General features: G+C 40.4%; 1 protein-coding gene across 12 annotated transcripts in view; it reads left to right on the top strand.

Annotated features, from left to right (window-relative positions):
* Window positions 1–13,364, top strand: part of ZMIZ1 (zinc finger MIZ-type containing 1) — a 347,370-nt gene that overhangs the window by 219,936 nt on the left and 114,070 nt on the right. For all 12 annotated transcript variants that reach the window (XM_064430330.1, XM_064430321.1, XM_064430324.1 and 9 more), the window contains one exon: window positions 254–359. In XM_064430330.1, the coding sequence (XP_064286400.1) occupies window positions 254–359 (106 nt within the window). The remainder of the gene's footprint in view (window positions 1–253; window positions 360–13,364) is intronic.

Genomic DNA, 13,364 nt, shown 5'->3' with positions numbered 1-13,364 from the left:
CATTATTTCTTCTGGCTTTTGTCTCTCCCAATTTTCATGGAACTACCAGGCCTTTCTTCTGACAGTTGGTCAAATAATTCACTTCACTGTGCTTGTGTTGGAAACTACTGGGGAGCACTGCCTCATACCATGTTTGTACTGTGCTCTTGCAGCAGATTCAGATGTCTAACATTAGTGCTGATGAGCAGGTTCATGTCACTTTTTAAAGAGCTCCAGTAACCCCTAATGAAGCTTTCTCTCTTTCCCTCTGCAGGTGGTTAGTCGAGTGGCAGCTCAGCAAGGATTTGACTTGGATCTTGGATACAGGCTACTGGCAGTATGTGCAGCCAACAGGGACAAATTCACTCCAAAATCAGCTGGTAGGAGAAGCCTTTTTTTGATGTATTGTTGATTCTCAGATGATCATATTCTGTAAAAAATGCTATCTGTGACTGTCTTACGTTCTGTAAAAAAACAAAACCAAAAGCAAACAGGTATTTGGTAGTTCTGTTGCTTTTTAGCATTTCAATGGCATGCTCTTCTGAGGATACATGATTTTGGAAATTTATATTTTCCCCAGCTAGTGCTGTTTGTTGCCCTGTTTGATCTCGTGGATGAAATGCTGCTTCCAGAAGCACAGATGTTTAGTAATTTCATGGTGGGAATGAACATAATCAGACCCCTCTGTCCTGGTAAACCATTGATTTTCTGTCATGTGTCAACCTCTAAATCTTTCACATCCATTCTGCACTCCCTGGTATATCTATTGCAGAACTTCTACTCCTTGACTTCATGTGCCTGTGCAAATAAGTACCATGGTTTCTTGTACGTCTAGTCCTTAGAATTACAATTTTGAGCTAAGAGTAGGTAGTTATTCTAGTGCTGTAGTAACAAGTAGCCATTTTTCCAGTATTTTACAGCAATAATCTGTTACAGGTCTCTGATCAAGTAGTAATATTTGATCATGATATATTGCCATTGCTCCTTTTAGAGATGTAGAAAATGCACTTAAGGGTCTTTCTGCTTCTCACATGTTCGATTTAACTGGAGCATTTAATTCTGGTTCTCCTTTTCTTAGCTGATGAATGTCAACATAATGTTCATTGGCTTGGAAAACAGGAAGATAATTGTTCCATTCCAGACTGAGCGTGGATAACTTTTCTGCTTAGTACCAAACTGGTGTGCAGTCCCCATTTTGGAACATCAGAAAAGGTTACCTTCTTCCAAAACAGTGACTTTTAGCCAACTGATTGGGTGTTAATATTTCTTTTCATGTTCCTTTTCCGTTTTTATCAGCCCCAAACATGGCTACTTTTTGTCCTAAGTGTTCTAAGCAGTTCCTCATGCAAAAGTGGCTTTCACATCAAAGCATATTCACTGGACTTACTGTTTTATTTTTTTGTATCGGAAGGAACCATTAATCTTACTAAATGTTGAATAAACTGTCTGATTTTCATCCAGGAAAACTGTGTGGAGGATAAAACGTTCCGTTGACCAAGCACAATGTCTCTTTTTTCTGGCTTCCTATTAAGTTTATCCATTAGTTAGCTGTCACATCTCTTCTTGGTTGTTTGGGTTTGTTGTTTTTTTTTTTAAAAAAAGTTTATCAAGGAAGCTTTCCAGCTATGACAGCATTACATTTTCTTAAAAAATATAGCTCTTCCCCCTTTCTTACTAATTCTTCCTGACGTGTCTCTCCATCAGTGTGTTAGAGGAGGTGAGGTTGAGAGTAAGATGTTACAGTTCTTTTCCTTTAGGGCTCACTGAGGGAGTAGTCTTGAAAGCTGCTGGTCAGTCATCATGGTCTAGAAAAGCTCAATGTCAGTGTTTGATTTCTACCAGTAATTACTCTTTTTTTGATGAATGTATGCGAGGTTTCTTTTTAACTTAGCACTCTGTACAGAGTTCACTCTTTCCCTTTTCAATTGATAGAATACTGGGAAAGCTGGTAAATCACATGCTCTTCTCCCAGTATATTCTAAAACCCTTCTCAGTCCTTTGATTTGCTTCCTATTTCTCAGTTGTACATAGGAGCAATTTATTTTCAGTTATCTGAAATGTTTGGTTTCACCACTACTTTAGGTTTACTGTGTGTACAGTTGTTTCACCGGGTCTTCCTGGGGTTTCATCATGCCCATCTACACTGTGCATTTTGTGCTCTTACTATCTGTGTTAAATACTCATCTTTTGGGGCATACCATAACATATTTTGTGAAATGTCACATATAGCCCCTACTCTAAGGATGTCACAAAGGAGCTCTGAGAGCTCCATCCTTGATTAGGCAGCTTTGAAAGACCGACAGACTGGGATTACAAATGTGAGGTCATTTCAGAACTTACAGACTCTTTTGAAAGGATTGCTTTCCACATCAGAGTGCATTAATGTTTGCTGATTTCACATACAACAGTGGCTCTGCTCCTTCATTCAGTTTTTGTAAAAATGTTGAGATTGCCCTTTGCTTTTCTTGTAGAGAGTGTGCTTCATTGAAAGCTGCTTTTTATGACTTGCTTAAGTTGTTGTCAGGGATGCTTGCAGGTTGTTTTGAAAAACTCCTTCTGTTTCCTTTTGCATCTAATGAAAGACACCTTCAACACGTCTTCCAGTCACATTCCTGCAGAAATCCCCTGATGTAGATATCAAATGGCATTAATTTTAATGAATAAGAATTTGTTTTTCCCTTCCTCCAGGCTTAAGGGGAATTTACAATGGTTTGCATTCATTCCTCCAAGTATGAATTTAATGCTGCCGATGGGATCGCTCTGGAAACATTTTTAATCCATGTTGTTTAGTGTCTGACATTCTTAAATGCTAGTAGAAAAAAAGACTTTCTAATTAAAACATATTTGAGTAGGTGAAAATTGGGGAAAATAATTGCACCAAATCCTTTCAAGGGCCATCCACTGTTAGTACCTGCTTACAGCTTGGGACAGGGCTTGTTGACTGATGTCCTGCAGGCTGGGAGCCTGGAGGGGCCTGGCAGTGGGGGCTGGCAGGCTTTGAGCTCTGCTCTGTGCAGCAGGTGGACCCCTCCAGCCCCGTGTCCCTCAGCTCTGCTGGTTGGCAGAGATGCCTGACCCAGTGCAGGCAGTAGTGCTGCTCCTGTTCCCCAGCAATTCCCACCCTAAGCTTGTTCAGGGACTCCTGGCAGAAGATCTTTTGCTGCATGGCTTCTTTTCTGTTTGACTGCTCCCTGAGCTCTGTCTCTGCAGGGCTCCAGGAGAGTCAGGGTCCCCATGGCAGTGCCTGGGGATCTCCTTTATCCCTGATGGAAGTGGGCTGGAGGGCAGAGCATCCAGCTGCCAAATTGGCTCAGCTCTGTGGGAAAACCACCCCTTGGTTCTTGGAAATGGCCTCAGGATGTTTCATCCCAGCTGGTTTGAGCTGTTCTGGTGGTGACTCCCTGCTAAGCTGGAAAGGAGGTGCAGATGGAAGCTCAGAGTCCAGGCAGGCATGTGGGGAGCAGGGAGGGATAGGAGGCTGGGGCAGCTTTTCAGGTGGCACAGCCTCAGCTGGGGAAGGGCAGGGCACCAGACCAAGAGCTGCCAGTTCCTTGGCTTCTCCCATGCAGGATTGTTTGGTGTTGCCAAGACAGTGTTTGATGTGCTTTTTAGTGTTGTTTTACTTGGTCATTGAGATAGTTAGCAATTAGCTAATACAAATTGTTTTGGAGAATGCCTAGAGGGGAGGTTCATGCAGCATGAGAAGTATTAATAAGTTGCCATGTGTGTTTTTTAAATATAAATTATGATTTAATGACTGTGCCTTTTGTCTCTGCTTTCTGGTGTTTGTACCTGAAATAATAGCTACTGCCTTTTATTCTTCTAGCCCATGCTGCTGCAACAGGGCAGCTGCCTCAGCAGGAGGTCAAACTCAGCATTTCCCACCCTGAAGACAAATGACAAAGGCTTTAAAAATATATGTGTCTCTTTTGGTGACAGCTGCTCCCCAGCCCTTCCACTGCAAATTCCTTTGCCTTGTTGTGACACCTATAGGGAATGGCCCAGCAGGTTGGCTGCCTGCTCATTTGCTTCCAGACTCAGTAACCTGAGTTGCTCTTAGTATGTGAGTGCATAGGTGTTGATGTATTCTGGCTTTTCTTCCTTAAACCTGAAGCTCTTCTCTCTGAACAGTGTTTGCTTGGATGTTTTCTCAGCATATCTGATGCTTTTGTCCTTTCTGTAGATTTTATGTCCTTTGATAGCTATATTTTAACTGTTCAAATAAAGTAGAGTTCACCAATTAAAGTATTTATTTAAAAAATAGGGGGGCTGGAAGATAAAGAGAACAATTTTCTGTTCTGTTTTTTTTTTTTTTTTTTTTTCAGATACTTTATAGAGCTACTGAACTTCATTGCTCTTGTAGCTACTTTTCTAGTTTTGCTTTTGTCAGGAGGCCAAGCTGAGGCCAGACAAGGGGACGACAGGATGAGATCATAGAGGGAGCTTTGTCAGAAAAGGACAGTGTTCGCTATCTCTGTAAAGAGAGAGAGGAAGGAAGAAGCCTGAGGGCAGAACTGTGCAGAAAAGGTACTTTAGCAGTCACTGAGCAGCTACAGCAAACAAACGCTGTGATAGCTTGGACAGGCAGCCGAGTGTTGGCTGTTTGATAGCAGAAATAGCAACCCTTTTTTGATATCACTTTGCTTTCAATCCCTTAGGCTGTGCTTGGTGTGCTTCTGATTTCATTTTTCAAAAGCAGTATTACTTAATAATCTTGATTTTATATGAAGTATGCACTAAAACTTTGCCGTATTTGTGGACTATATATGTGGGGTTTTTTATTTCTTCAGCTTCAGTCATTGTACTGAAGCTGTGATATTGTAGGGCTGTTCTTGTGAGTAGAATGCCAAAGCCGTAATTAAATTGGGCCCTGGGTTAGCAAAGGTATTTGCAGTGAGAGTGCTGGCAAATGGAGGTGTTAAAACATTACTGGACAAGATACTGAGACCAAAGGTGTGTCCTGATAAGGATACTTTTTCAAAGCAGTAGTAGACATTGGGCAAAGAGTATTTTGGTGTTTTATCAATTCAAACTCCCAGAAATTATATAAAAGGAGAGAAGAAATTATGCCACAATGTGAATGAATAAAAAGGTAGAAATTAAGAATAACCTCTAGATCATGGAGGACCATAGGGCTAGATTAACTCTTTTACTAAGTTTCCAGTAATAATGTTCACATTATCTATGGAGACAAGGCAAAGCAAGGTGGCTAAAAGGATTACAAGTATGGAATAGAAATTACCTCAGCCAAGGCTGATGGCATCCCTCCAGCTTGAAGGGACCAAATGATTGACAGGTCTGTGTTAGGAAAGAAACAGCATATAAATTGTCAGTCTCATGCCTCACACCAAAGATTTCCAGCAAGTCAAGTCAAAATGGTCTTATATGACTGGAGAAGAAATACAGATGCTGTATCTGCACGTAGGAAAGTGGCTGATAAGAATAAGTAAGCAGCTTTATGAGAGCAGAGTAAAAGCTTGTGTTGTTTTTGAAATGCAAGCTGAGCAGAGTTATAAAATGTATGTAAGTACTAACAAATGAACAACTCAGAACAAGAAGAGCTATTACACTACAGTATTGACACAAAAACATACTGCTGTAAATTGAATAAAACACTGAAATAAGTGGGGAATTCAGAATTATTAGGGCAGTTGCATTTAAGAAATATTTTCAGCTAGAATGGCAGTGGAGAGGGATGGAGCAGAGTAAAGGAAAATGGAAAAGCAAAAGAGCCTTTTTAAAGATAAAATTCAGTGTATGAAATTGTGTAATGTGGTTCTTGATGTAGCTGGAAGCTGGTTAAGAACCTTTTATCTGTGTTGTCCTAAATTTCTGCTACATTTCCATGCAGATACCTAATCCATTGGTAGTTAGAGTTGGTGTCCTAAAACCATCCACTTGACAATTCTCATTAAAATAAAGATATTATTTTCTTTTAGCTGTTACCTTCTGAAACAGCTTTTGGTATTGAAAACTCACTGCATTTCAGGTGATTTCTATGTTCACTTCCCTGCTCTTAGCACAGATTCTCACTGTGCGCCCTTGTCTGCTTTGTTCTCAGTTTCGTAGTTCTTTATTTTTGAAGCAAGGATAATAATATGCCTTCCATCTCACTTTTATTTATCTCATTTAATTAAATTCAGTAGCATGCAGTACAGAATCTACCTCTTCCTCTGCAGGTAGTTATGCAGTGCAGCAGAGCCATGCTTTCAGCTGGGACACTTTGTCATACGGATAAAATAATTCTGTTCTGGTACATATATTGGCAGGATACACCTTCGTTGCAACTAAGTCTTTCTTTCCTAATGGTTTATAGTATGGATACTACAAATAAATGAAGTTAGTTTTATTAGTTTCTCTTCGTGAAGTTGGCAACTTCCCTTGACCAAAAGGAAGCAGTCAGTAGAGCTGCCCAGTGGCAAGCAGCATTAATTTAGGTCTGTAGTCTCTGACAGCCACGTTTAGGTTGGCTGCAGAAAAGGCACACAGGATTTTGTCCATTTGTCCCACCCATGAGTTCACTCAGAACAAAGCTCTGCCAGACCTGCAGTTTTGGCAATTATATCCTCTATCTTGAGCCTCTGTCAGGTTGGATTGACACATGGCAGACGTGGTCAGTAGTCAGCTCTCAAACATCTTGAGATTAAGAAGAGCCTGCAGAATGAGAAGCTTTCCCCCACTGGGCCTTATTTGTTTGGGTTGTTCTTGTTCCCTTCCTCTGAGAGATCTGCTCCTCATGTGTTTGATCTGCCTTCTGCTTGTGGGAAACATGATCATACTTGTGTCAGATTTTCATTATCCTCCTAGTAGCTAGGCAACTCCTCTTCATTTTTACTGGGAGCTTGAGGACCTCATAACATATCAATGTAGATAGGTATTGTTTTGGTGAAAATTCAGTTAATTTTTGGCATTCACTGTTCTGCTGTACACTTGAACACCTTTGTTTATAAAGAAGGTTGCATGGCTGAGCTGCTGCTTCTTTATTCTGACTAGCCAAAATACCAGGTGGTGTATCTGGCCTGTTCTTTTTGACATTTCACTGGTCCTTGTTACCATGGTACCAATTCTGACTTTGAGAGATGTCACAGTATAACTGTTGCCAGGTTGGAACACTTCTGCTCCAATGCTTTTACTATAGCACTTAAAGAAATTGTGGACACTCAACTACAGCAACAAGCTTGCCCTGCTGTTTTCTTAGTCTGTGCCTTGGATTTCTTGAGGCTCATACTTACCTGAATGCACTCTTTGCAGCAGATTTGATGCGTAGTGCATTAAGTTATCATGCAGTTCCTGGGAAGAATCTTTTCCTAAAGTGTGCAACACACTTCCACTTGGACTGGAACTGGCATTCCCTGGAGAAGACTTCTGTTGATCTCTATCAGTGTTTTCTGTCTTCTGCTTCAGGGATTCCATATGTGCTGAGAACAGCTGAAGATTTGGTGGTAGAGACAGCTTAGATCTTGGTCTGGGTGTGAATTTTGATTTTTCATTTTATGTTGTTTTGAGTAACTTCCCTCTGAAGATGAGGTAAGTCACAAATGGCAAGTAAGAGGGGAGGCAGGCTGTGAAAGCATGCATGTATTCATGGGAGAGAAGAAAGCAAACTCTTAGAAAGGCATTTGCCCTTTACCTTTTCTCAGCTGACAGCAAGCAGTCCCAAGCTTGTTCCCTTTGGAGCTGCAGTGCATCCAAATGTACCTCCTTGCCAGTGCTCTCTTACTAGCCTCGTGTGTCTTGGAGGCATTCAGAGAAGTTTGTGAGGAGTCCAGCTATGAGAGCAGTAGCATAGCAGCTTCCATGGGACTTCCACTGGGAGCTTTTGTGCTGCTGGAGGGCTGAACCACGAAAGCATGAACTGTGTGAACAGATCAGATCATCAGGCTCCAAGAACAGCAAGTTCACTTCCTAAATACAATTCAGATTCCACTGCTCACATTTTCAGATCCATCCCTAATTCCTCCAGGCTTTTCTGCAGCGTGGAGTCAGCCTGTTAAAAAAAAGTTCCTGCTCTGAATATTCTAGACATGATACTCTGAGAAGCACAATGATTAGTAGATAAGATGTTATATGTAGTATTTCTCTTTAAAAAGAGAGATTTCCATACATAGAAGTTTTGAAAAAATGTTTCTATTTCATCTTTTCTAATGCTCCTATTTAAGCACACCTGTTGAAGTGTGCTGATAGCACAGTATTGCAAAAGTTTTATGTGATACAATGCATTCATTTAAATACCTCAGAAGAATAAACAAAGAATCATAAGGATTCATCATCATAGATAGTTATAATTTCTATCAGTCTTTGTGCAACTTCTGTGAGGGGATTCAAGGAGAAAGACCACAGAATAAAGGAAAATTGATTTGAAGAGAACTCTTAAGCAATATGTTCCAAAAAAAATGCATACTGTTTCTTGTAACATGAGCTGTTTTTCTGAGGAGTTCAGTAGAAGTCAGTATGTTCATGTTGATGAGGCTTTTGGATTGTTTCCTTTGTATGGATTGGTTTTGCCTTTACCTACTTTTACTTCCAGTAAAACATGTAAAGAAAACCATCAGATTTGCTCTCATCTGCAGGTTTTCTGGATGCCAAGGTAAATAACTCCCTTTTTATTTTTTGGTGTTCTGATGAAAATGCAGCAGTACATGTCATTGTGAGACACTTCTGTGAATATCCCAATAAATCCAGACTTTATTCCTGACACTTCCATGTAAATTAAGTCATGCTTTGTAGCAGATATCAGTAACATCTGACTTGAGGAATAAATGGAAGAAATAAGATTTTCCTCGTGAAGTTTAGTAGCTTAACAATAATAAACTCCAAAAGGTGTGACTAACTAGAAAATTAAGTTGGTTTGAACCTCATTTCTATGACCCAAACCAGGCTTTTAGTCAAGTCTGGATGTCAAACCCATCTAACAAATATATGATGGCAAGTGTGCGTCTACTAAAAGACTTCTCGTAGCTGCAGTTGGTTTTGGGGCTGAAGCTCATGTATAAGATTTCCAAATGTGATGGAAGGATAAAATCATTGAGATGCCTGGATATTGTGGAGTCCTAAGGCAATCTCTTTGACTCTGTCAAGTAGGTATCTCAGTTGTATCTCTGCTTTGCTGCTGTATGTATTTCTTATGGGCGCTGTTACAAAGAGCCAGTGTTTCTTCATGTTGTGTATGAACTGAGTAGCTAGTCAACTTCTGAGAGTCACTCAGCAAAACTTAAAGCAGCAGCATTTAACACAGAACATTGGCTCCTATGAAATATGTGATCAAACTAATGAGTAATTCAACCTCCTTCAATATATTTCTTATTTCTTTGAGAAATGCCTGCACTTAAGGTGTGCTGAGGCTACTAATTTCAGTGGATAGAAAAAGTTACAGTTTTTTAAATCCTGCCTGCCTTGTGCTGTTGTTTCCCAAAGCCCTGCTTAGGCCCCTGTAGATTCAAACCTGCAGACATAGACATCGATCTTTAGTTTCAGGTTCACAGAATGGTTTAAAATGTGCATCTTCTAAAGCAAGTTCTCAAGGGAAACATAAATTTAAGCATTTTTAAAGGCAAGTATGACTGACTTGGCTCTGAACTCAATAATAGAAAGCTGAACAGGAGCTGCTCCTTAGGAAATAAATTGAACAGTGAACATCTGTGTACAAAGCAAGGTATTTGTTTCATGTGTGATAGTTTCCCTTATGACTGCCTCGTTGGACCCAAAAGACATTAATCTTGCTCACTCTGGAAGATACTGTCTTTCCATCACAGAAAAAACAAAATGAAATTATTTAGTGTATTTACTACAGAAGCAATTTCAATTAAGGCAAAGAACCAGAGAGACCTCTAAGTTTCCAGCATGAAAAATGAAGCAGTGCTGGTCTAAAATAAGATTGTGAGAGGTTAATTGCCAGAAATTTATAACAGTTGCTGTCTCCCAGTAGGAATGTTGTAGTGGACCTAGTGGTCCTTGTAAAGCTATATACCATTGCAGGCAGTAAAGGGATTTTGCTTTGGAGGTTTTCTAGTATTACAACCAAATGTGTTTGAAATAATAAGCAGTAGCTACAGTAACTGTCTTGACCAGAGCAAAAGCAGTTCCAGTGAGGCACTGGAATTATATCAATGTTGTGCTGTCTTGAGCAAAACCAAAACTTGGGTAGTCTTTGTTAGAACCAAAATTGTGCAAGCCTCCTTTCTCTGTTCTGTTACAAAATCTACCATGTCTTACAGGACAGCAAACTGATTTTAAATTCTGATTTAAAATTTTATGCAGTTTAGCTAATTAGACATGCAGTACCTAAGATGAGCTGGAGAAGAGCTAGACTGACATTTTGCTCTAGCAACTGTCAAAATGGAAGAAAAAAAATGTTCCAAAAGAGAGAGATACTTTTTATTTCTTTCAGCGTGTGGAAAAATTAATAGGTAATACAGAGTCTTTGATTGGAGAAAATTCAGCGTTCATTTAATTCTTTGTAGCCAATTGCTCCCAGCTTGCAGTGATCAAGAAGGCAGAAGCTCCTCAGCCAGGGTGGCACAGTGTGACAGCTGTCACTCAAGAAGCTCCTGTCTCTGAGCCACTGGGTTACATCAAGAGCATTTTGTGAAGCTCTGTGCTTGATGTGGGGTCTTGTGGCACACAGTTTGTGTTAATTGGGGTGGGGCTGGGCCAGCCTCATCCCCAGTGGGCACAGCTGTGAGCAGCACTGACAGCAATGAGCCATGGAGTGCCCAGGGGCACTGACCAACCTCCAAAGGGAGCAGAGGGCACACAGGGGCAGGGCATCAGCATGAGGGGATAAAAGGCTGGGCTGAAGGATAAGAAGAGCAGACTCTTGCAGCCTTCTGGAGTGCAATGATATTACTCTGGGCAGACACCTGAAGCCTTCTGATGAGGTACGGTGTTACTCTGTATGGGCTGAAACCTTCTGATATTTTTTGGTGACACTCTGTGTATCGTGGTGGTCTGAATTGCAGCATGGCCTGTGGCATATACTACAACAGGGTCTGGGCACTGATCTGCCTTCTAGAGAACCCTGATAGAAGGGTGGAGGGCAGTGTTGTGTTCCTGTCCTGTGTAAGCAGGATCAGCCCTGTGCAGAATCATCACTGCCTGTAAAGGGAAAGCTGGGATGAGAAACAAGAGTAATGTCTGAGAGCAAAGTTCTCAAGCCAGTGACACAAAGCTGGTGGATCATAACACCACTGCTGGAGGCTCAGTGGGATCCTTTGGTGATTAATTACCAATGATACTTTGAGATATCTCTAACACACACCAAAATTCAAACAGTTTGTGACTTTACTGCTAATGTGAGAACCCAAGCCATGTGTCAGGGTAAAGTCAGCTGAGCAGAGTCCAGGAGCCCATCTTCCTGTGGAATCCTTGCTGGGAGCTATGCTTCAAACAGACCTCAATCCTTTTGAAGGACAGAAGAGCGGTTTTCAGTGTCCCTTTGGAACAGCTATGAGTGCAGAGGCATTTCACCAATTTTTCCTTTCCTTTGATTGCAATATGAGTTGTAGCAAACACTGAAGGTAATGTTAGAAAAGCAGAGGGGAAATCCTGACTTCCATGTCTGGCTTGGGACAGTCCCTTTGGTTCAGTCAGCACTACAAACTGCCAGGCTTCTGCAGTTGAAAGTATCTTCTGTTCTTCATATTTTCTTGTTCTGGTAGAATTCACATGTTTGTACATCAGTGCAAATGTATGCTTTCACTCAGATTTGAGTGAAAGAGCCAGAATTTCCAACCCTGGGATGGGTTATATTTTCAAATCTAGGGTGTAGGGGAAATGTATTTGCCCCACATTTAAGTAAATCTTAAATTTAGTCAATCATATAATCCTAAGATCTGTAGAAGGATGTTGACCTCTAAGGATTGTCTTCAAAAAGCTAACACTGATACATGGCTGACAAGTCTGATGGTGTTATAAATCAGTCTAGAGGGGAGTTTCGTAGAGAAAAGAAGACAACAAAACTAAACTAAGGATGTGGAAGGACTATGAGCATATATGTTTATCTATTGTGAAGTAAATAGTTTTGGACTGTGCTTTGAAAACATACTGGAAACTGGGAATAGTCAGATATTAATTAGATACATTGTCCCATGAAAGGAAACTTTATTCTGCAGGTACCATTTAGTCTACAAAAGAGAAAAAATTAGTCTGTATTGGATCATTGTTCTGCTGCTGTGTTTATTTGCAATAAGTGATGTTTTTATCTGGCTTTCATCTCTCTGTCCAAAACTCTACTTATCATGAGGTCAATAAAGCTAAAAAGGCTGCAGAGATTGAAAAAATAAAACTATGCTTGAGAAAGCTCATGTGTGCAGAAATAGCTGTCTTACATAGCAATTTTGGAGTTACTTTTTAAGGTTCCATGCCTAGAAAATTATTTGTTAGTGATGAACTCTTAAGCCTCTTCCCTGGAGAAAAAGCCTCTGTTGCTGTGTGCAGGATGGTGAGACACTGTAGATTCAGTGTGCCCAGACCAAACATCATCTGTCCCACACAATAAACAGTGCCCATTCTTTTGGCAGCTGTTTGTATGTTTTTAAAGCAGTAGAAGAGTAGAGATGACAGAGCTGAAATAGTTTTATTCCTTTTACTGATGCAGCAAAAAGAAACAGAGCAACGGAGGGTGAGGTCACACTATGGGAGCAGAGGAAATGGACAGCAAATGCCTGTTCTGCCTGTAGAGTTGGCAGATTCTAGACAAATGAGTTACTGTGGGGGAGGCTGGACCTTAGGATAAAAATATAAATTTTAGAATGAAAAAATCTGTTTGTGTCCAGGGAAACCCAATCATGTGCTAATTCAAAATCCAAAGTAATGGGGTTGGGATAATGAAGTTGTGTGATATCTACAGGTTCTCCTTATGGCAAGTGCAAGTTAATAAGCAATAATACCCCCAAAACCAAAATTATTAGCTAGATGGGGTTTTTCTACTTCTCCTTCAATCCCAGTGTGTCACCCTATCTCAACAAACCAAATGTCTTTGAAGAAATTGATAGGTTTTAAAAGAACTGACAGTTGTCACTTAATGCACATTGCTTTAATAATCCAACTGGGACATTCTTATTCTATGCTCGTGTCTCCAGATACACTCATGAAGTAGATACACAGTTGATTTCTTTATATTGTCAGCTTTCTCTTCAGTTTTAATTTGAGGCTAGACCTTTTTAAACTTTCTTCCAGTGCTCTTTTGACAGCAGAAATTTAGGGATGTGACAACATATTTTGAGTAAATGTAGGATGAGCCATCCTGCTGCATGCACACATTTGTGTATAGAGTTTCTGAAAAATCGTGAAATCAGTGGGATTTCAGATAAACGTTTTTCAAAGACCCGTTGGTATTTTAGCTGTGTAATTATCAGTGCAGTTCATGCAAACCAATACATAACAAA

The sequence above is a fragment of the Passer domesticus genome, chromosome 8, assembly GCF_036417665.1.
Source record: "Passer domesticus isolate bPasDom1 chromosome 8, bPasDom1.hap1, whole genome shotgun sequence".
In the NCBI taxonomy this organism is placed as follows: domain Eukaryota; kingdom Metazoa; phylum Chordata; class Aves; order Passeriformes; family Passeridae; genus Passer; species Passer domesticus.
This window is presented reverse-complemented; position numbering and strand designations above follow the sequence as displayed.